The sequence below is a fragment of the Rhincodon typus genome, chromosome 6 (genome assembly GCF_021869965.1).
Source record: "Rhincodon typus isolate 14 chromosome 6, sRhiTyp1.1, whole genome shotgun sequence".
Taxonomy (NCBI): domain Eukaryota; kingdom Metazoa; phylum Chordata; class Chondrichthyes; order Orectolobiformes; family Rhincodontidae; genus Rhincodon; species Rhincodon typus.
The window spans coordinates 24,859,759-24,884,610 of record NC_063337.1 but is presented as its reverse complement, the minus strand read 5'-3'; the positions used below and the strand labels follow the sequence as shown (position 1 = coordinate 24,884,610).

Below are 24,852 nucleotides of genomic sequence, written 5' to 3'. Positions count from 1 at the left end.
CTTAGAAGGGAACATTACTGATAATGCAATGATAGATGGGATGCACATGGCAAGAAGGATGCAAAGAGACTGCAGAAGGATGGAGATGGGTTAAGTAAATAGGTAAAAATTTGGGTGATGGAACGTGAGACAGAATCTTCTCATGCTGTAAAGTTCTCAGATATCGAAATCATCTGGGTCCCAACCCTGGTGGTATGTGTATCCTGTCCTTCTGCACAGTCTTCTTGGAGGCAGCCAAATGACAAGCTGCTGTCAGGAGCCATGAAGGCCGTTCAAGGCTGTAATCAGGCCTGCAGGCTCACCAGGAAAGGTGGGCATCACTGTGTCAGTTGGAGACTCCATTGGTGCCTCGAGTCTTCACAAAATGGGAAACCTACAAGTGTCCAAAGCTACTGGACCACCATAATTGAAAGAAGACTTCCTCATCCATCCCTCCTTCCCACCTCCCAACGCTGCCATCCTCCGTCACAAACACCCACTCTCTCCTTTACCTTCCCCGGGCCTGGTGGATTGGCTTGGACATCCTCAGAGCCCATACATCATATTGTGAAAACCCCTGTCCATCGGCATGTCCTTGACCTTCAGTTGAAGCCCCAATAGTGGCTCACTCCTGAGGATGATGTTGGACTCCCATCCTTCTGACAGACCGACATTGTCCTCGATAGTGACAACGGACTGTGCTCCTAAGTGGGTTCTCCGTGACCCCCATCAATCACCGTCACCCCACGCCACAACCTTCTTTCAGGCCAAGCAGGTTCATGAGATTGAGGAATCCTGCTCTGCAGCCATTCCATACTGTGGTGGGGAACGGCTAAATTGGTCCACGCTATGATGTTTGCCCCACAGTCAGCTCTCGGCAGCTGCCAGCTAATCCAATGAACCGGCTGCTGCATCACTCCCAGCAGCAGTGCCTAGGAATGGCTGTTGCTGGAACTGCAGCAAGGAGCACAAAGAGGATCATGGCAGGCTCCAAAATGGTAAGAGCTGGAGTTCTAAGATCCGGGGCGGTGGTGGGCAGCAGGCTGGGGAGATGGGTTTCTGCCAGGCCAGTAGTGTGGAAGGAAGAAGGGATGACCCTTTTGACTAGAGTGTTGTACACCTCCCAGCACCCACTGAATGGGTGAGCTCAGGGGACGATGGGAAAATGTTGGGCTAGCCACCCACCCTATTTTACATGCCCTGCCCCCAACAAAAAACACAATCACCAAGGGCATGTACAACCTAGACAAAATGTCTATTTTTCACATTAACATTGAATTTATCTGAAAGGCAGCTCCTCTCATGGTTTAATTTCCTCTCTACATACAAAGTAGATGTGCTAGATAGAAAAGTTTGACTTATCCAAACAGTTATCTAAAGAGGCTCATTTCCAAGGGCGTTCAATGGATCATGTGCCTAAATTGAAGAATGAGGATTTTCATCAAATAACTGCTGTCTGTTGATAGGAGAGCTAGAGTGGGTTTACACCATTGTATTTTCATTAACTGAAATCACTTTATATCTCACGCTAGATCAGATGACATTACAGCAGGTTTGAGCTGTTAGTTCCGAATATTAATATTCACTATTTGAGATGCTTTTTACCTAAGTTAATAAACATGCCCTGTGTTTGTATACCAACAGGTGCTCTTTACCCAACCAGCATGAGGATCAACAGTGAAGGACGCTTGGTAGTGAACTTCCGTACAGATGCACGATTCCAGGGCCTCTTTGTTATGTCACATGCTGGTGAGTGAGTTTCTTTTGTATCATCGCCCAGTTTTCCTCCAATGTATTTCTGCTTCCCTCCTAAAGGCCAACACATCCATTTCCCACAGTAAGTACTTAGAATGTGTAATGCACAGCTAGATAGAATAGAGATACAAATCCAGCAGGAACTTTCCTAAGGAAACTGGACTACCAGTTGAATGAGAGAGAATTGCAGGAATATGGAGAAGGTAGAGCGGTCTCTGACTGACTGACTTAATCCTCTCCAAAAAGACTATACAGATTCACTGAATGTTTCCTTTCAGGTTTTCCTATTCTGTGATTCTAAATGCTGTTACATGGTCTTGCATGTGACTATAATTTGTGCTCCAAGGTTGTTCAACAGATCATGTGCCTAAATTGAACAATGACAATTTTAGTCAAGTAATGGCTGTCTTTTGATATTATGAGCTAGAGTGGGTTTATACCATTATATTTTCATTGATTGAATTCACCTTCACATCAGCACACTTCACTCTTCATCAAATGACATCACAACGGGTTTGAGCTGTCAGTTTGAGATACTAATGTTTACAATAAATGGTGACAGACTTGTAGCTATTTTACTGCTTGTAGTACAGCATTTTTGAGGTGCCGTAAAATCGTCTGTCCTTTGCAGCGTCACCACTTAGCTCCATGGTTATGTCAGCTGATCATCCGGGATTGACCTTTACCCTCAGTTTAGTACGGACTGAGCCAACGTACAATCATCCTGAGCAACAGTGGAGCTTCACTTCAGATTTTGCTGTAAGTTTTATCAATTTTAGGAATTCCTGAGAGGAACTATTGATGACCCAGTTGATCACAATGTTTGATGACATATCAAGATCTGATGTGGATGAGGATTCTTAAGTTTTACATGTTTGGTAGGAAGTGCAGGAGTAGCGTGTAACAAACTTGTCTGGAGCTTTGGTTTGACCTCAACTGGAGTGTTGTCTCCTATTTTCAGCACCACATGTCAGGAAAGATGTGCCTATTCGGAGCCTGTTAAGAGGGCTGCATGGCTGCATGGCTGCTCAGTGGTTAGCACTGCTGCCTCACGGTGCCAGGCACCCGGGTTCAGTTCCAGCCTCAGGTGACTGACTGACATTTTCCCCCTGTCTGAGTAGGTTTTGTCCAGGCGCTCTAGTTTCCTCCCACAGTCCAAAGATATGCAGGTTAGGTGGGTTGACGATGGGAAATGCAGGGTCACAAGCATAGAGTAGAAAGGTGATTCTAGGTGGGATGCTTTTTGTAGGGTCAGTGTGGATTTGTTGGGCCAAGTGGCCTGCATCCATACTGGAGAGATTCTATGAATTGACTGTTAAATAGCTGCAAGGCATTTGATGCTCCAATTAGCACGCTTCCCTTCCCCTGCCCCAAACAACGTCACCCTGATGTGTCAGTCAGTGGGGGAGGACAGAATATGAGTAACCCCATAAAATTCAGCTGTAGGACTTGACCACATCATTTAGGCTTTCACTACCCAGTTTGGACGCTGCAGTGGCAGAGGTGGCATCTTTCAGGTGGACTGTTAAACCAAAACTGTAGTTTCTTGTAACAGTGCCCCAGGTAGAAATAAAAGGACCCAAGGCATTATTTTCTGGTCCCTTAACCAACATCAGGGCAAGTAGATAAGGTGGGTTCAAAGGTGTATGGGATACTTGTCTTTATTAAACAAGGCATAGGATACAAGAGCAAGGAGATTATGATGGAATTGTGTAAAACACTGGATAGGCCACACTTGATGTGCTTTGTATAATTCTGGTCACCACATTATTGGAAGGATGTGATTGCAATAGACAGAGTGCAGAGGTGGTTTATCAGGATGCTGCCTGAGCTGATGGGTCTGAGCAATGAGGGAAGATTGAATAGGTTATTAGTGTGATCGCTAATCATGCATTTAGACTTTATAAGACTGGTAAAAGGTCATCATAATATATCAAAAATGCAGCAGATATTATATTCCATGTTGATGTAATTATTTATAAATTTAGGATTATTTACCTTGCGCTGTGGATATTTTTTCTCTGGTTTCAATTAATCTCTTGCTTGTCCTAGGTCCGTGATTATTCAGGAACATACACTGTGAAGCTTATTCCTTGTGTCTCTGCTCCAAGCCAGGAGTATACCATCCCAATTGTGTGCAATCCAAGGGAGCCAATAACCTTTGACCTTGACATCAGGTTTCAGCAGGTACAAGATTATTAGAAAGCTCTAATGAGCATCTCTTCCTTTCCTGTGAACTCTCCCATTCCCCTCAGTTGTGTGGGAAGGCAGTATTTGTGTGATGAAAATAGCAGCACTACAATCCAGGAAACTTTCTCACGGAAATCCACATCATCTCCATGTTGGTGCATCAGTGAGACCGCATCTGGAGTACTATGTACATTATTGGCCCTGTACTTAAGGAAGAATGCTATTGCACTGGAAGCAGTTTAGCGAAGGTTTACTAGACGAATACCTGGAACGGGCAGATTGCCAATGGGGAAAGGCTAGACAGGCTAAGCCTGTATTCCCTGGAGTTTGGAAGAGTCAGAAGTGACTTAATTGAAACATACAAAATCCTGAGGGGACTTAACTGGATGGATGTCGAAAGGATGTTTCCTCATATGGGAAAATCTAGAACTAGGGATCATAGTTTAAAAATAAGGGATTGCCCATTTAAGATAAAAAAAAGGAGACATCTATCCTCCGAGGTTGATTGGTTCTTGATTGCCAAGGGAATGGAAGATAATCAGGATCTACAGGAATAAAGAGTTCAGTTTAAAATCAGATCAGCTCTGATCTTATTGAATAGCAGACTAGGCTTGACAAACCAATTAGCCTAATCTTGATCCTTCTTCATATGTTCATTTGAGGGTGGGGGGTATTTGGTACGGGTGGTTGAGGGTGGGGGGTATTTGGTACGGGTTGGGGGATTTGGTACAGTTGGGGGAATTTGGTACGGGTGGGGGATTTCGTACAGGTGGGGGGATTTGGTACAGTTGGGGGAATTTGGTACGGGTGGGGGATTTGGTACAGTTGGGGGGATTTGGTACGGGTGGGGGGATTTGGTACGGGTGGGGGGATTTGGTACGGGTGGGGGATTTGGTGCAGGTGGGGGATTTGGTACGGGTAGGGGACTTTGGTACGGGTGGGGGACTTTGGTACGGGTGGGGGACTTTGGTACGGGTGGGGGAATTTAGTATGGGTAGGGGTATTTGGTACGAGTGGTCAAGCACCCACAGGATATGGCAGCAATTTCATGAACCTTTGTCACTGATTGTATTTCATATAAGTTTAAGAGACTGATGGATAGAGCACGCACAAATTAATCCTTAAACCAAATGACATTTCCAGAAAACATTCTGAAATTGACTTTTTTATGTAACCAGTTTGAAGTCAGAAGGAACATTATTGCTCCTTCTGTGTCCAAAATTAAAACCTGCTGCCCAAACATTTATATCCCAAGCCTGGTACATTTCCACTGCACATCATCTGCCCCTACTCCTACCAACGCTTCATTATCCGCATTGCCTGGGCTTCACGCTAGAGATGCCAGACTTCCCATCCCATCCACTTGGCTCCAAAAACATAAGAATCTCACAAATGAAATTCAAGAAATAATAATGGTTCCGTAAGGTACATTTTACACACACTTCCTGTCTGATGCTGGCATTCATATTAGAATTGATCCCTGTATGTTTTAAATTCATGACTTTGGAGAATGTAAACCACATATCCACCCTTTCCTTCGCCATGGTTTTTATCGCACACTTCTGGATATTTTGTGTGGTTTTAACTTCTTCGTCTGGTGCCATTCCACATGCAGGTAACATCAGCCAGAATTCCAGCTTATCTATGCTTATTTCCCAACTATCTCTGGATCCTCCCCTAGTCTTACAAGCCTTTGAGGTCTTGGGACTCCTCTAATTCTGGCATTTTGCAATTTCAATTACACCACTAATGGCAGTTATGTAACGAAGTCAACTTGTGAAAGGGTTAATGCTGAGGAGCACCTTAAGCACCCATTAGAATGATGTCATTCAGGCTTGGTGGGGGCACATCTCAGGAGTTCATAGGAGTAAGATCTACATGGTCTTTAATAATGTCTATCACGTCAGTGCAACTTGTACATAATTGCTTTCATGCAGAACCTATATCTTATTTAAAACAAGAGCTTCATCTCATGAGACTAGCAAATGGTTTTCCTATGCTACATGAGAGAAAGCAAGCCCTGTAGATCCCTTTTTTGAAAGAGGAAGGTGGCAGCAAATCTACCTTGTAGTTAGCAATGGTACAGGGAGCTCATCTAACATGAAGAGCACGGGTAAGGATTGCACATGCACTGGACTGTCGCTCAAAGCTCTGGAGTTCTCTCCAAACATCTCTTCTCCACCTCCATAGAGCCTACCTCAGTAGTTTTTAATAGCCATTTCTTTCTGTTTCTTGGTATCAAAATCATTCATTATGTATTTTTAATCAATCTGTTCATGTTATGGCACACCTCTGAGCAGGTGGGATTTGAACCCAGGCCTCCTGGCTCTCTACTATTGTGCACAAGAGCCTTCAAATTATTTGTTCGTACCAGACTAGCAGTAGGCGCTCTTGCAAGATGTCCTGTTGATTTCCACCAACTATCTTCTTCATGCTAGGTATGTCTCTAACCCGTAGAAAGTTTTCCCCCTAATCCCATTGACTTCAGTGCTGCCTGGGCTCCTTGATGCTACAGTTAACCCTAATCCAAATGATGCCTTGATGTCAAGGGTATTTACTCTCACCACACCTCTCAAGTCCATATTTAATTTGTCCATGATTGAATCAAGTCTGCAATGAGGTCAGGAGCTAACTAGCCCAGGCAGAATCCAAGCTTCATTTCAGTGGACAGATTTTACCTTGTTAGCACTATCATTGACACATTCTAATGTGCTAATAATCGAGAGGAGGCTGATGTGTTTGGATTTGGCTTGTATTTTGTGGACATGATGTATCTGGGCAATTCGTCACAATGATAGTTTAATTACTAGTGCTGTAACTATACTCAAACAGCTTGGCCAGTGACACAGCTAATTCTGGAACACAAGTCTTAAGAATTCTATTGTTATCAGGGTGGTATGCAGTGCCTTCAGCTATTTCTTGAAATGAATCAAATTGATTAAAGAGTGGGAGTGGAGGTGGGGACCTCAGGAGGCGACTGAGCTGGATCGGTACTTGTGGCTAAAGATAGTAACATTCAACTTTGTCGTTTGTGCTGATGTGTTTGACTCCTCAGTCGTTAAGGATGAGGATATTTGTGAAGCCTTCTCCTTTTGTTAGTGTTTAATCATCCAGCATTATTCACGACTGAATGCAGCAGGAGTGCACGGCTTACATCTGATCCTTTAGCTACCTTGATGCTCTTGTACCTTGAGGGGCCCGTGCATTTTTTTCAATCCATGCTACATCCTGGGCATCTTTGTGCAAAGCGGTTAATGGGATATTGAACAACTGATATATTTGTGCCATAGAGCTGTTGGCATCTATTAGGGGCATGAAGCAAAATTTCTGCCCCGTCCCCATGAAGTTTGAAATTCTTCCTTCTGCATTGTCACAAACTATTTTATGACTTACTGGTTTTATCTGCTGCTTCCAGGTGAGTGATCCAGTTGCTGCTGAGTTCAGCCTGAATACTCAAATGTTCCTGTTAAATAGGAGGGGTCTCTGGCTGTCTGATGGCTCTATGGGATTTGGAGAAGGCAGTGATGTCGCTTTCACAGAAGGTATGGAAGTTGGGCCACTTACCGGTTTCTTGATAGAGAAAAAAAAACAGGCTGAAAGTGAACACTGTTTAATAATCCAGTCCTTACACACAACCTTAAAGACTGTGTAATCTATTCTAAGGCAGTAATTTTTTCTCTTAAAACTTGACACCATGTATGGCTGGGTGGGGACTTGGGAGAGAAGCCTCAACAATCCTTCTTCCCCAATACACTGTCTTCCCCCTTCCCGTGCTGTTTCACTCTCTCTTCCCAATTCCCATTCCATTGGTGGTTAAGCATCAAATTTTCTAGATAGAAAATGCTGTTAGCCAATGAAGGACAAGACAGAAAAACATATCTGCCCACCCTACACAAGTGAGGTGCTCTCCTCTTAGAACCCTCAATGAGGTCAACTCAAGAGAGCTCTAACAAGTGCCAACAGTGGTGTCTGCCAGGATCAGCTCACAAGAGCAGTGAAATCTGCAGTGAAATTTGTATAAAGATGCATGGCTGCTGATGTCATCCCAATGATACAATATAAAGTTATTTGCAACAGTTTTGCACTTGTACCCTGTTGAGCGTCCTTACAACACAACGAGAATGTTTTGGAAGACTATTCCACTGGAAAAACTGTCCCTAGTTTACCTGATAAACAAATCACTAATATTATGACATGCTGTATTGTTCTGTGGAATCTTTCTCCGGTCAAATTATCAGTACACACTATTGAAAAACGAAATGTTGTATCCAGATGGAGCAAGGGAAAGTCAGAGCATGCAGCTACAGTGTGACACAATGATTAATTGCTGCTTTAGATAGTTCGAGGCCTGAAAATGGTGTGCATTTCCTGGCTGTCTTCGGAAATTTCATAGCAAGTGGAATGATATGCATACTAAAATAGCAAACAAAAACTTTCTGGGAAGGGAAATAGTTTGGTAATACGATACAAAGTCCGTCAGACTCCTAATTGAAATTTATTTCCCCTGCAGGATCAGTTGTCTATGGACGTGTGATGGTTGATCCTGTGCAGAACCTGGGAGACTCTTTCCATTGTAGTATTGAGAAGGTGTTTCTGTGTACAGGAGCTGATGGTTATGTGCCCAAGTACGACCCAATAAATAGTGAATATGGCTGCCTGGCTGACTCATCTTCTCTCTTGTACAGGTTCAAAATCCTGGTAAGTCAATTATTTCAGATGGCTGAAAATAACACTCATGTTTCTCATTGTCACTGTGCCTAGAAACTTCAGTAGAATACATCCATAAGTTTTGTGGGACGAGTAAGGAGAAGATTGCTGAGTAAAATGTTGAGAGAGAAAAGGTGAATTTATGCATGTTAACTATGCTGCCAACACTGCTCATCAATTAAACATCATTGCTGTTGCTGTTCTTGGAAGCCATTGTTTTATTGTTGGAAACTGTTCTCTGGGCTGCTTTTAATTCAATATAATCAACCTCCTCAAATGTAGCTTGAGCATTTTTTTCAATGATGTACTGTAACTTTTGCTCTTTTGAATAGGATAAAGCTCAGCCTGAGACGCAGGATCCATATTTTGGAAATGTCGCATTCAATGCTAAACTTGCAATAGATGATCCTGAAGCAATTGCACTTTCCAGACAACCTGGATCTGATGGCTTTCGAATAGACTCCTCCCCACTCTTCCAGGTAGGAAACTCATGTTTGTTGCATTTATTTATGCAGACAGTACCTTTCTTGACTTGCTGGTTGGAAGGTGCGATCAGCACAAGGATTATCAACATGGTTCACTGCCCTAAAGTGTTCCACGAAGTTGGTCTTAAAGGTCACATCAGGTGCAGGTACAAAAAAATCGGATATTGTGTCGTTGGTGGCATCATCATTTCATTGCTTTGGTATTTCTAGGACTGAGACTTCTTTTATCTCTAAAAATTGTTAGTTGAATTCTATTGAGGAAGCAGAAGTTGCATCACCAGCAGGGGCCAAAAGCAGGGGATGACCCCACTTCTGTGGGCAGCCAAATTCAGATCTGGATATTGTTGGTGGCGGCCTTTACATGACTAGAGCCAGGGCTGCCTTCCCTGTTAAGGGTGGCAGTCTGTCCCAAGGCCTGCCAGCTAAATCAGAGAGCTGGCATTCACACCACACAATAGCACAAAGTAAACCCTCAGGTAACCCCACAAAGTAACATTTGCACAGGCAGGTACCAGATAATACCATCTCCAGTAAGAGAGAACGTAAGCATTGCCCTTGACATCAATGGCATTACAATCACTGAATCTCCCATTATCAACATTCTGGGGGTTACCATTGACCAGAAACTGAACTGGACCAGCCATAAAAATACTGTGACTACAAACATAATTCAGAGGCTAGAAATCCTGCAGTAAGTCAATCAGCTCCTGACTCCCCACTTGCCCAGATGAGTGCAGCTTCAACAACACTCAAGAAGCTTGACACCATCCAGGACAAAACAGCTCACTCTATTGGCACCACATCCAGAAACTTTCATACTCTCCATCACCAATACTTAGTAGCGACAGTGTGTACCATGTACAGGATGAACTGCAGAAATTCACCAAGGCTCCTTAGTCAGAACTTTCCAAACCCACAACCACTTCAATCTACAAGGGAAGCAGAAACATAGGAACACCACCACCTGCAAGTTTCCTTCCAGGCCACTCACTATCCTGAGTTCAATATATCACCATCCCTTCAGTGTCGCTGGATCAAAATCCTGGAACTGCCTCCCGAAAGAACAACTCCAGCAAATGGACTGCACTGGTTCAAGAAGGCAGCTCACCACCAGTTTCTTAAGGGCAAGTAGGGATCAGCAGGAAATGCTGACCTATCTAGTGACACCCACACCCATTAAGAATTAAATAAAATAATACGAAACACATAGCCTGGGAGTCAAGGCTTTCAAAAGAGAATAGACTTATTATCTGAAGAGAAAATGATTTTGGGGGCTACAGGAAGAAAATGGGGGAATAGAGCTAGGTGAATTGCCCTTGTAGAGAACTGGCACATACGTAATGGGCCAAACGGCCTAATTGTGTGCTTAAGCATTTTCTGAGATATGTTGTCTCCTTCTTACTGGGAGATTTTCTTCTAAATACTCTGCAGCCTTATTCTGAATGATGAATTCTCTTATTTTGCCAATTATCAATGTAACTTCTAGGTCTGTACCTAGCTAAATCTTCAATTATTTCTGATCATTTTTATTAGAGCCAGCAAATAAATTTATCACTAACCAGATTTTTTTTCTGGGCTTCGTTTAATGTACTCAATCCCATTCAGTGGTAAAACAAAACAATGGTCATTAATTTACTAGTGCTAGTGCCTGCCATCCCCTAACTTGTTTATTTTCTGCGGGAATTCATCGCTGCAGTTCTGAGGTATTTATAATAAATTTTCCACTGAGACTGAGACATCCTTCACAACAACAGGTGGTTTATGCTCATAATAGATTGTTGCAATAGAATGTGTTTGAATTTTAATTAGTTAATGTTTATATTGCAACCTGAATTGTCAATCTTAAATGCCATTGTGTATTGGGAAATCCAAAGATAGGCAGTCATTGAGAGAGCCTACTGGAAAATACAATGGCCAGTTCACTAATTTGTTAGCATTTCTGTTAGAGTCTGAGTTACTTGCCACTGAAGGTCTCTGGTTGCTGTAAAATCCAACAGGTTCAATACAAATCTCACAACCTGACAAAAACCACTCAGCATTAATAGGAACAGGAGCTGGCCATTCAGCCCCTAGAGTCTTGTGTGATATTCAACTGAATTGTGGTTGATCTGTACTTTTGCTGTATTTATTTGCCTTTGCTCCATATCCCATACATCCAACACAACAAAAAAAATCAGTCTCAGTTTTAAAAATTTCAGTTGACCCAGCAATTCCAGATTTCCACTCTTCTTCTTGTGCATAAAGTGCATTGCGATGTTAGGATGAAGCTGCATGATGCTACATCGGACAGTTGTGGTCTCTTATTCTGAACTCTTACGCAAGTGGAAATACCTTTTCTATTTGTTTTTTTACAAATCTGTATTGTACCTCTTCCGTGCCATTGTATCTTAACCTGAGAATGGATCCAAAGGTGAATGCAGTATTCTAGCTTGAATCTGAACTTAAAAAATATAATTAGTCCATGGAAGTAAAATAAAGTTACGGCACAGAACGAGTCCATTCTGCCCATTATTTCTGTACCAGCTGAATATACTAGCCACCCATCCAGATAACCACTTTCCAGCACCTGATCTGTAGCCTTGCAGTTTACAATGCTTCAGGTACAGTTCAAGTTCCTTTCAAATGTATTGCAGGATTTGCCTTAACCACCAATCTGAACAGTGAGTTCCAGACACCCTTTGTGTAAAAACATATATTCTCTTGTTCCCTCTTAATCTAAACCTGTGGCCCCTTTTAATTGACCTCTCCAGGAAGGGAAGCAAGAGAATCCCTTTTCATCCTGTCAATGCCCCTCATTATTTTATACACCTCAATTAAGTGACTCTTCAACCTCCTCTGTTCTAAGGTAAGCAACCTTAGCCTATCCAATCTTCCACATAGCTGCAGTTCTCAAGCCATGGCAGCATTCTTGTATGTCTTGTCTGTACTCTGTCTAGAGCAATGTGTCTCTCCTGTACTGCGGTGACCAAACTATACACAAAATTCCAGCTGTGGATAACCTGTGTCTTATGTAGTTCCAGCGCTGCATCAATGGAAAAGGCAGAAAACGAGTTGATGGTTATCAAATCAGCCACAATCTCATTAAATGGTAGAGCAGACTGGGTGAGATGAATGGCCTACTTCTGTTTCGACATCTTATTGATCCTATGGTCTTTATATACCATAAATAGCAAGGACCTATACTAAACCCCATTGGAAAACTACTGGAAACCAATTTCTATTTGCAAAAACATTGTTGACCATTACACATTATTTTCTGTCACTGGATCCAACTCACCAGATTCCCCTGTATTCCTTAAGCTTTGCTATTTTAATAAGTTTGCCATGTGGGACCTTAACAAAACCCTTACTAAAACCCATGTTAGCAACATCCACTGTGCTCCCTTCCTCAGTCTTCTTTGTTAATTACTCAAAGAATTCAATCAAGTTAGTAAGATATGGTTTTCCCTTAAAAAAAGCAATCGTGCTGCCTATCCCTGAATAATCTGTAGCCTTTCTACGTGACAGTTAATTCTATCTCTTGGTAGATTTGATTCTAGCAATTTGCCCACCACTGAGGTCAGACTGACTGGCCTGTAATTATTTGGCCTAACCCTTGCAATCTTTTTGAATCATAATACAACACGAGCAGACTTCCCACCTCTGCTACCTCACCTGTATCTTGTATGATTAGAAAATGATCCTCAGAACATCCACTATTTCCTCTCTGGCTTCCTTTTGCAGACTCAGATACAATTCCATTGTAAAAGATAAATCTATTTTAAATAGCCATTAAACATGTTCTCTGATGCGAAATAAAATGGTTAATGGCCACTTTAAAGTTATTTTATCTCTTCAGTCAGGTCCAGTTATTTGAACTGTGTTTTTAAGTGTTGAGATTGCTGCATTGAAATCTGAATCATCATGTTATATTTCATCTTTAGGTGGCTGCTGGTCGTGAGTGGTATATTCATGCCATTTACACTGTGCGGTCTAGGGACACTGCTAGCAGAGGCATTGGAAAGAGAAGTGTGGAACATCATATTCTTTCACATTCTGGAAGTGTGAGCTCTGTGGGGCATTCACGCCAACGGCGATCAGTTAAAGAAACCCCCGTACTGGCTGAGGACATCGGCATCGAGAACAACAGAGGAACCAACATTCAACATATTGCCTTAGACCGCAGCAACAGGAAGAAGGTTGTCGAGGAAGAGATCCACCCTGAAGGAGCTGTTGCTAGGTCACCAAATGACCGAGGTGACAAAATTGGCAATGTTCCCATTATTGGAGGCATTGCAGCCTTAATACTAGCTATTTGTGTCGTCATTATCATTGTCGTCCTATTGAAGCGCAGAAAGCAATCAGACAAGGGAGCGTACAAGAAATCATGCAGAATCCAGACCATGACTGCACAGAATTATCACAGCGACAGTTCTGAGGTGTGATCAACATCAAGTTTTATTGCAGCCAACTCCAAAGTGCCTCAGAGGACTTGAACTGTGCCTTATTACAAAGACCAGAACATTATTTATCCAATTACTGTAGTCACTTGACTCCAGCTGTACTTGAATGTTTGGTTTTGGAACCCATGCAACATTGCATTCACAGGAACTAGATCATGGGTCTCAGGTACCACCTTTGCACAGAATTCAGCAAGTGACCTGAAATGCACTGTATATCAAGAGGCACTGCACAGACTGCATCACATGTGGGGAAGGGGGTTGGGGCGCAGCCAAGGGTTATGTGTGAGGGGAATCCATCTTTTTTTTTAAATTGCTTCCTCTGAACAGGATTAAAAGACAACTATCCAAAGGTGCTATTAGTCCTTTCCTATTGATAAGGAGATTTATTAACTTATGTAGATGATGTAAAGACTGGAGGTGCAGTAGTTAGAAGACTCAATGAATCACTTTTTTATTCTGTTTGTTTCTAGCTCATAAATGAATAAATCAGCATTTTATATAAGAATATTGCAGCATGGACAAATGACAGGAAGGCTAACCAGTCATGGAATAGCAGAATAGTTCCAAGGGAAGTGCATTATAATCTTTGCATCTCCTGATAAACCTTTATAAATACTTAAAAAGAAAATCATCTAGAGATGTCAGTTGTTTTCATTTGGGAATATTGAGGCGCTTTAGCTTGCACATCCTGTGGTCTGTAAGTTATCCACATGGTGCATTCTTGTTTTGTGTCTTTATTTGAAATTCTTGTACAGGTTCAGCTTGTTCATTTCATGTCTCATATTATGCTTTAATCTGCAAGCAGGTGTATTTACTGCATGTATACTGCTGTCACTAAGTGTTATCTTGTGCTGCATGAGGGAATAGCAGATGGTGGGTATGTAAATGTTTAGCAGGCTAGTTGTAACTGTCCTTGGTGGCCAAGGATGTGACTTCCTCAAATTTAAATAAAAACTCACCACATCACTTTTTTCTACATTGTGGCGAGTGAAGTAAACTTTAGACTTCCTCACAGAATAGCTTTAGACCAAGACCAGGTAATCTCTGCACTGATGCAAGAATAGACCTAATAATTAGGTCTTCAGTAATTACGTGTGGCTTCATACAGTATTGTCACTTTGACTACTTAGTGCATTGATACCATCATGTCATAGGAAAAGAAATCACAAAAAAGCCAATAGATTTTGATATTTTCTGTTTCCCTTAATTCATCACTTCAAATTAGTACTATCACCAGTAATTCATCTGTGACTACCAGTACTTCATTTTCATGTTGTAAAACCTCAAATCACCTCCAGAAACAACTCCCATAGGATTAGAATTAGACTATTTTTCTTCACACTTTGAGTGGATGTAATATAAAATTTCACATACAAAGTGTTATATTTTATTGAGATCCTATTGACAACAGCACACTGGCTACTTAGCTTTGTGTGTGCCTGCAGTGTAAACATGGCAGTTTCATAATAGAATATGTAGTGACAAATTTTATAACAGAAATGCTTCAAAGTGCTCAACTGATGGTAACAGTGGACCTTAGGAATGCTGTAGGTGCTTTGTGTATAAACAACAGAAAAGCCTAAAATAATTCACTGTTCACTTGACATTTTTTAATTTCTTACTTCTTAGGCACTATTAGTAATCTGTTTTACATTTGCCATTGTAATTCTTTATATACAATACCAACTGTTCATTTGGAGTGGGAAAACTATGCACTCTGTGGAAATAGAATTTATCCATTCTGCTTAAAAGGATGATTTAGTTATTCTACACATTTTGCTGTATCCTTAACATCACTAGCCTGTTGTGTTTGGAGCGTTGTTTGAAAATCCAATTGTTCCATTGTGGGATTATTGAATTTTGCTTTCCTGAGAAGCAGTCAGTATTAAACTTATTGGCTGCATATTGTACCTATTTGTAACAGGCCAGCAAGTATAAAGTTGGCAAAAATCATTTCTAGGAATAGTGTAAAAAGCTGCATCTAAAAATAATAATTTTAACCCTTCCTTTCTTTTTTAGGAATGTGTTCATATTGCATTCAAATAAAAATTCTTTCTCCCACTTATAATGAATGAAGTTGATTTTAAGAGTATGTTTTGTTTTTCCCTCAGTTCATGCTACATTTCTATTTTAACAATGTAATTAATCAAAGGAAGACAATCACAAGTCAAAGTCACCATTGTAATGCCAATTACAAGGGATGTATGGAATTTGCTTTACCATGCTCCCAGTAAACCTGTTCCTGTTCACCCTTGCAAGAGTGTTGAAAGGAGAAGTTAATGACAGATCTTTAGTTTGGTCTTCAGATCAATGCCTTGCCAATTCCACATGAATTAATGATACATTGAACATACAATGAACTCAAGTCTTGACACAAGCTTAATGATCACTTTTCCCATGAGTGAACTCAGTCATGGTAAAGATCCCTATGTATTAAATTCTTAGCACTGCCATGTATGTTTTGCTGGAATTTTCTCAGAGCTGTTCCTTATCTACTACAGTTTGGTTGGAAGTGCAGTCAAAAGCTCCCTGCATAGACTGATGGCGTTAACACAGCACTTTCAGCAAAGGAGTAGACTTGAGGAAATTCCTGGCTCACAATTTTCCTGTTGTCGGTTTGTGAGTGACAACTCATTTGGCTAAAGAAAACAACTTGTCACTTTGCTTTTTGTTGCCCATCTTCCTGGTACCAAAATGAATGTCTTTCTGGACATGAGCTAATGAAGAGCAACCTGGAGATGAGGACATCAGTTTACTTGCTTAACTTTTAGCTGCAAAGCCAACACTTTAGGATTGGCGAAGAGTTTCCAGGGTTTGCCGATTATTCTCCTGGACACTGTTGTGTGCATTGAATAAAAATAAGTGCTTCCATACAATGAAAAAGTTGAAAAGAAAGGCTCATTGATTGGCTCTCGAGAATCGTTTAATTGGGTGCCAAAGAATTTGTTCAAAATTCCAGTTGATATGGGAATATGGTGTGCTGCGAGGATGACTGTCTTGGGCAACCAGTGGTGGGAACATGAAGGGGCAGGATATGAAGACATTTCCAGGACTACATTCGTTTAGAGTTTGCAACCCAAGCAAAAACTGTTTGAGTGCCTTATGGCAAAGCGCTCATACCATGATAAAGAGAGGGTCATAAAGTTTATACAGCACAGAAAGATGCCTTTCTGGCACGGCCTGTAGCCTTGTACGTATTTTGAGAGTTCACACCTCTGCCATCCTGTCAGGTCGTGAGTTCCAGATATCCAGTACCCTCTGGGTGAAAAGTTTTTCCCTATCTCCTCTGTCTATGCTCTTCAGAACTTTGTACAGCACAATTAGATTTCTCCATCAGCCTTCTCTGTTCTAAGGAAAACAACTACAATCTATCAAGTCCCTCTTCATAGCTAAATTGCTCCAACCCAGGCAACATGCAGGTAAATTTCTGCTACACCCTCTCTAGTGCAATCACGTCCTTCCTACATTGTGGTGACCTGAACTATACCCAGTGCTCCAGCTGTGGCCTAAAATAATTTGGCATACAGCTCCCTCATAACCTCCTTGATCTTATTTTCAATGCCTTGACTAATAAAAGCAAGTAAATATCCTTCAGCCTCCAATGATCAATGGACATGTGCACTGGATCCCTCTAATCCCCTGTACTTCCCAGGGTTCTACCATTCTTGTCTTTGGACCTTATAAAATGCACCACCTCACACTTTCCTGAATTAAATTGCATTTGCCATTGTTCAGCCCATCTGACCAGCCAGTCTATTATCATTCTGTAGTCTCAGGCTATCCTCCTCGCTACTTAGAATATTATGGAGCAGCAACACTGACCAAGCTTGCAGTCAAGCAGTACACTGATAGTTACACAGCCTAGCCCAAATATGCCGTTTAAAGTAATCTTATTTCTCTCCAATGTCTGCTCATATGTGCCTCCTGTTAGTGCAAATGAAAATTGAAATGATTATGACCAGCTTAAAAGAGTTAAAACAGGCGAAAAACAGACACAATCAAATTTTGCATTGATTCAATGAAAGGAAGAGTAGAATGGGGTGACAAGACATTAAACAAGTAAAAGAAATCTTTTTGACTGATTTCAGGAATTTCTTTTCAGATAAAGAATGATCAATATAAAGTGCAGATTCCAGAGAAAAGTAGGGGAGATGAAAACCCAGCAATTATAAGAAATAATTGAATGCTGGAATAGGGAAACTGAACATTATTTCTGGACAAGCTAAAATAGGCTGAATGCTTTTTTATACCTATAATTACCCTGTGAAAGTAATATTTAAAACACTATGACTTCTCACACACATCATTTCATGGCTTCTGTTTTGCAGCCAGTTAACCTTTTTCAAGTATTTTTTACGTGAATGGTTAAGAGTTCCCGACGAGATAACCTGTGGTTATTTAAAGTCAATCCCAGCTGACAGTCAGACAGTAATTGTCATGGACTCATCACGCGTAGTTTGCATGATGTGGAGATTAAGAAACTATCCTCTTGTCAAATGTTAGCCAGAGGTTATTTTTCAAGTTCCTTATTCAACATCTAAACTGACACTCAACGAAGAACAGAACCTCAAGAAGTAAAATGAGAAAGTGCTGGAGAAAATCAGTAGGTCTGGCCGCATCTGTGAAGGAAAAAATAAACGTTTCTTCGAAGAATCGTATCAGACTTGAAATGCAAACACTGTTGATAATATCCTTCCTATTACTGGGCGACCAGAACCGGACACATTACTGCAGAAGTGTCCTCACCAATGCCCTCTACAACCTCAACATAGCATCCCAACTCCTATGCTCGAAGGACTGAACAATGAAGGGAAGCGTGCCAAAAACCTTTTTAACCATCCTGTCTATATGTGACACAAACTTTAAAGAATTATGTACATGCACCCCTCGGTCCCTCCGGAATACAACACTACCCAAGGCCCTACCATTAATTGTATAAGCCCTACCCTTGTTTGATGTACCGAAAGGAAAGATTTGGAGGATATGGGCCAGGAGCAGACAGGTGTGACTAGTTTAGTACGGGATTATGTTCAGCATGGACTGTTTGGACCGAAGGGTCTGTTTCTGTCCTGTATGACTCGATGACTATTCGTCTCTGTGTAGATGCTGCCAGTTCTTCTGAGTTTCTCCAGCATTTTGCTTTTAGTTTAGATCTCCAGCATTTGTAGTACTTTGCTTTTAATACAGAATGTCAATATGCTGGCAGTTCTATTTCGTGGCCTCCAATGCCTCTGAAACAGCAGTGGTTAAGTATTTAGCTGTGCAAGCTCCAATCCTGTGACCGTCATAAAGCTGCAACAGACAAAAGAGCTCTGTGACTTGTTGTTATAAATCATGGTACTTTCATCCCTATGAATTAAAAGGAAATAGAAGAGTCAAATTGGAGAGTACTCGAGACATTTACAAAGAAAGCATTTAACAAGAATAATTTCTGGTCAACAACACCTTTTAAACTTTCTAATTGCATTGCCACAAATGCCTAAATTTCTATGAAAGATCCCATTGTCCATTAACTATATTTATGTCACACTTTGTTCATTGTCGAAAACTTCTGACCTTCCTTTTCAAAATCTTGCAGAATGAACTGATCTAAGTTATTCAAAACAAATTTTAATTCTCCACTATAGCCTCCATTTGTACAGAAAGAAACAAATGTGACTGGGTAATCTGAATTTTAACTTCTTTCTGCAAAATGCATAGCATAAAATAAACATGTTCTTTTCTCCAAGATTCTATTTCCAGAAGGCATTTGCTGCCTTTCTCTCCTGATCCATCAGTGCTGCCCACTGTTTGATAGAATTCCACAATTAACTCTAATTTTCCCATGTCTCAGCATGTTGACATGCATCGTACGGTTGCTCCATCACATTGATTCAATCCTCCATAATTTGGAAAGATTATTTTCTCCCAGCTGTCGTTGGTGAGTTCCTCATGTGACCCACAAAAGATGAGGCTGTCTTGATTTCTTTCTTTAACCAATCATGTTGGTTTTGAATACATCAGTTCCTTTTACATCTTATGATGCTTTCCAAGATCCTGACAGTTTACTACTGGGGCAGCTTGAGGGACACACTATCTACATTGGTATTCTGGTGGACTACATGCCTGGCCCTTTTGGAGAAAGAAGCTTATATCTAACTGAGCGAAAAAGAATTCAAGCTTGCAACTCATTGCAACTCAGTTACAATCTTTATACTCCGCTGCAGGTGTTTAGGGTAGGTCTGACACTTGGCATGTGTTCAATTGTGAATGTTTGGTTCCTGAAAATCTTAAAGCAAATCTGAAATATGCATTTGAACTTTTTAGAAGTCTGTGATATTTGTTTGATTCTTGAGTCAAGTGGCAGTATTCATAACAGCCTAATGGTGTTATGGTTGTCATGAGGTCTGGATTGTGCTTACATGCACCTTTACCTACCTGTTATACTCCGAAACAATCACTAGCGATGGTATAAGCTCCAACATTCTTACCATCACATGGCTGACCAGGATTCTCTCCTGCTGTTACCACTTGTCATTTGGGTGAATTTTGTACTCAGCCTGTTTGGCCATGTGAAAAATGCATTTTCCATGGTCGTCAGATCCGTGGGGTGAGAGTCAAACCAAGATGTTCTGGGTCAGAGCCAGGTAATGCTACTCACTGCTGCACAAGAGGTTTACAAAATCATGAGGGGCATAGAAAAGGCCAATGCCAAGAGTCTTTTCCCTAGGATGGGGGAGTTCAAAACGACAGGGCATATTTTTAAGGTGAGAGGAGAAAGTTTTAAAAAGGACATGGGGGCAACTTTTTTCACAGAGTGGTTCGTGTGTGGAATGAACTGCCACAGGAAATAATGGATGCAGGTACAGAAACAACGTTTAAAACACCATTTGGATAAGTATATGATTAGGAAAGGTTTGGAGGGATATGGGCCAAATACAGGCAAGTGGGACCAGTTTAGCTTGGGAACATGGTCGGCTTGGACTTGCTGAACCAAAGGGTCTATTCCATGCTCTATGACTCTAAGACTTCCTAATACCTGTTGATCTATTGGCAATGTGGACTATCTGATCCTTGAAGAAGAGATCACTGTGAGGAGAAGTGGAGATAGGTGGAGATCTCACAGAGATATATATTATAGACCATGTGTCTGATCCCGGAAATTGCAGTGGACCTGTGCAGTACATGTCCAATCACATTTCAGGAATAGTGATTTCTGATAAATTGTATCTACAGATATCCTGCCGTTTTGTTTCAGGGAGGTTTTACAAATTGAGACCCTTCCTGAGGAGCGTTGCTGAGCACGACCTCAATTTGCAATTTAGCACGGTGTATGCATTCAGAAGCACACCAGCATTTAGTTTCTGTTCCGACACTTTCAGGTTTAATATTTGTAAAATACTTACAGTGCACAGTGAACTGCTGGTTCCCAGGTCGATAATAAACCCAATCTCCAGTTGCTGGCTCAGCTGCATGGCCTTCACTCTGATTCCCCTGGTCATCCAGGTAGGCTCAAGGTTATATAGCCCAGGGACTGATCCTCAGCCTGAGGCACGGCCTTGCTTTCAAGGTGGTGCAGTAACTTTGAGTGGTCCATGTGGATATACATAGTGATGGTGTAGAAGGGCAGGTCGTAACAACCTAGTGCAAGTACTCGGAAATGCTGTTCGGGCCAGTCTACTGTCCACTGCCAGGTCCTGCAGTGAACCCTGCAGCAACCAGATTTTAGTCTGAAGATGGGTCACTGGACTTGAAACGTTAGCTCTGTTTCTCTGTCCACAGATGCTACCAGACCTGCCGCATTTCTCCAGCAATTTCTGCTTTTTGTTTCAGATTTCCAGCATCCGCAGTTCTTTGTTTTATCTTAGTCTAGTTCCCCAAAACACTCTAAGATCAAGTACTGGCTCAGCAGCTAATGCCTTGAGAACACTTAGTCCAGACTAAGTAAGATTTCTGGTACTTTGTGCTATGTTGGTTCAGGTGGTATTCAGAGATAACACGGTGTGGAGCTGGAGGAACACAGCAGGCCAGGCAGCATCAGAGGAGCAGGAAAGTTGACGTTTCAGGTCGGGACCCTTCTTCAGGGTCCTACTGTCTCTGAGTGAGTTATAACGCCACTGCAAAGTACTGTCTCTGAGTGAGTTATAACCCCACTGTGAAGTATTATCTCTGAGTGAGTTATAACCCCACTGTGAAGTACTATCTCTGAGTGAGTTATAACCCCACTGTGAAGTACTATCTCTGATTGAGTTATAACCCTACTGCAAAGCCTGTGTTATCTCTGACTCCAACATTGGCAGTTCTTACTATCTCAGGTGGTATTCAGTTTTTTTTATATAGTTAGTGCTTTGCTGCTCATTGGTCTTGCAATGACCAGAGAGGAAAGCATTCTGACCAGGTCAGGAATGTAACTCAAGTTGCTGCATTTCAATGACATTTTGGTGCATGATATTTTAAATAGCTTTTTAATAAATGTAGCCTCAATCACCTTTAGCCATTCCACATGATTCCACCTCTCAGAGCAAATGACCTTATATATGCAAAATAGATTGAATTATCTACCACCTGCTTTTACCAAGTAGCTCCTCATCAGCAGCAATTTCAGTTTTCGCTTCAATTTGATCTCCCTTTCTTTCATTAACTTCTTGACCCTACTTGCTTCTCAATCTCACATCAAGTCCACTTCCCAAGTACATGCTACGTGCCTGACTTTTGTTTGAAAGGCTTCTGCTTTGTCCAGCAACCATTCTCTCCACAACAAAACCAAAATACTGTGGATGCTGATATCTGAAACAAACACAGCAAATGCGGGAGGTCCAGCAAGAAGTGTGAAGAGAGAGACAGAGTTAACGTTTTGAATCTGTTGCTGAGTTTCTGCCCTTCCTCTACAAGATTCTGAAACTTATTGCCTTTCAAATGCTTTCTTCTCTTTCCACTCCTACCACTATCAGATGTTTGTATTCCACTTTGTCTACTCACTGGCAAGAGGAATTTACAATGTGACCAAAGGCAGGAAAAGCATTGAAAATCGAGCTCTGAAGTGGGTAACATTAAAGGATTTAAGTCATTGATTGTAATCCACAGGACATTTCTAAAGCATTTCTTTAAGGTATAGAAAAATGTTCGTTCTGGAGAGTATGATTTGTGGCAAAGTGAATCGTGAGGGGCATAGATAAGGTGAATAGCAAAGGTCTTTTCCGTAGGGTGGGGGAGCTCAAAACTAGAGGGCATATTTGTAAGGTAAGAGGAGAAAGATTTAAAAGGGACATGAGGGGTAACTTTTCCACACAGAGGCTGGTTTGTATATGGGGTGTACTGCCAGAGGAAGTGGTGGATGCAGGTACAGTTGCAACATTTAAAAGGCAATTGGAATGGATACATGAATAGGAAAGGTTTAAAGGGATATGTCCCAAATGCAGGCAAGTGGGAAGAGTTTAGTTTGGGAAAGTTGGTCAGCATGGATGAGTTAGACTGAAGGTTTCATTTGCATTCTGTATGACTGTATGGCTTTATATGACCTTTGATTATTGAGATTGTTATCTAGGGAATGGGCATTGAAACCTTTCAACTTCACGGCTTCTCTTATAGGTTGTGATTTTCATGCTTCTCTTGTTGGAATCATTCTGCAAGTATTGATATGTTCCTGGAGAACTCAGTGCTAAGATCTGAAAGACACACTGTCCAAAGGAAAAATAGTTTACAGATACAGAAATCTGATGTTTATATGGATCCCTAGTTTGAAAATGCAATGCGGTTTAATCATATTGCCATAGTTTGTTTACAGGTATTTTCTGATCAACCAGGTCAGAGTTGCTATCACACATCTCTGAAACAGGTAGGACTTGAATGATTCCAGAGATAGGGACACTACCACTGTGCCACAAGAGCCCTCAAAGTCTGTTTACATGCTTACAACAGGAACAGATAAAACAGAATGAAGGACTGGTGACATTACACTCCTATTCAAATGCCAGTAATTAGAGGCCTGAATTTTCCTTGTATATGTACAAAGGTACATTCATGAGCACAGTCCTGCAACTGTTGCTCTTTTATCCTTTCTTATTTAACTACCTATTGTCTACTGAAAGGAACAGTAGCTTCATCTCATGTTCGAAGCCATTGTAAAAGCATTTCATGGCCCAGAAATTGCTGGAGAAATAACAACAAGATGACTGTGCCCCCTAACACAGGAGGTTAAGGGGCAACCTAATGGACGTTTATAAGATTGTGGATGGCATGGATAGAGCGGAAAGTATGAGACTTTTTCCCAGGGTGGAGAGGTCAGTTACTAGTGGACACCGGCTCAAGGTGCAGGGGGAGGAAGTTTAAAAGAGATGTGTGAGACAAGTTGTTCACACAAAGGATGGTGAGTGCCTGGAATGTGCTACTCGAGGAAGTGGTAAAAGCAGACAAGAAGCACCTGGACAAATACACGAATGGGAAGGGAATAGAGGGATATGGATCCTGTAAGTGAAGGTCAGAAATCACACGACACCAGGTTACAGTCCAACAGGCTTATTTGAAAACACAAGCTTTCGGAGCCTTGGTCCTTCTTCAGGTGTTAGTGAGAGAGATAGTATCAGACGCAGAATTTATAAGTAAAAGATCAAAGGGTCACACCACTGATGAGGATGTACTAAACAAACTTAAGATGTTGAGATAACAAGGTGTAGAGCTGAATGAACACAGCAGGCCAAGCAGCATCAGAGGAGCAGGAAATCTGACGTTTCGGGCCTAGATCCTTCTTCCCTAGACCCTAAACCCATTTCTGATGAAGGGTCTAGGCCTGAAACGTCAGCCTTCCTGCTCCTCTGATGCTGTTTGGCCTGCTGTGTTCATCCAGCTCTACACCTTGTTATCTCAGATTCTCCAGCATCTGCAGTGCCTACTATCTCTGAAACCTAAGATGTTGTTAGATCTTTAATCAGGAGGTTTTAATTGATTAATATGTATATGTAAATCTCCGAATTCCTTTGAGGAAGAAGAGGTGACATTTTAGGTCAAGCAATGCATATTAAATGTGAGGCTTTGTTTAGAATCTGTTTATGTTTTTGTTTGGAGGTAGACTAGTTTTATTTCTAAAGTTGGAATTTATAAAATGCCACATTGACTGACTGTCTATAAATTGTGTGTTTTGAACAAAATAGAACATATCTGCAAATACAGATTCACCCCATAGATTCACATGTGTGTGAAAGTGTGTGTGTGTGAGTGAGAGAGGGGGCAGAGAGAGAGTGTGGTGTGGAGGGGAGAGAGAGTGCGTGTGCATGTGTGCTTGAGAGACAGTGTGTGTATGAGAGAGGTTCTGTGTGAGA

General features: G+C 41.5%; 1 protein-coding gene across 1 annotated transcript in view; it reads left to right on the top strand.

Annotated features, from left to right (window-relative positions):
* LOC109917255 (FRAS1 related extracellular matrix 2) overlaps nucleotides 1-15,611 on the top strand; it is a 223,505-nt gene extending 207,894 nt beyond the window's left edge. The window contains exons 18-24 of the mRNA XM_048598312.1: nucleotides 1,624-1,728; nucleotides 2,366-2,493; nucleotides 3,787-3,921; nucleotides 7,340-7,466; nucleotides 8,435-8,622; nucleotides 8,964-9,110; nucleotides 13,040-15,611. Of these exons, the coding sequence (XP_048454269.1) occupies nucleotides 1,624-1,728; nucleotides 2,366-2,493; nucleotides 3,787-3,921; nucleotides 7,340-7,466; nucleotides 8,435-8,622; nucleotides 8,964-9,110; nucleotides 13,040-13,540 (1,331 nt within the window). The 3' untranslated portion in view covers nucleotides 13,541-15,611. The remainder of the gene's footprint in view (nucleotides 1-1,623; nucleotides 1,729-2,365; nucleotides 2,494-3,786; nucleotides 3,922-7,339; nucleotides 7,467-8,434; nucleotides 8,623-8,963; nucleotides 9,111-13,039) is intronic.
* Nucleotides 15,612-24,852: the final 9,241 nt, after the last annotated feature.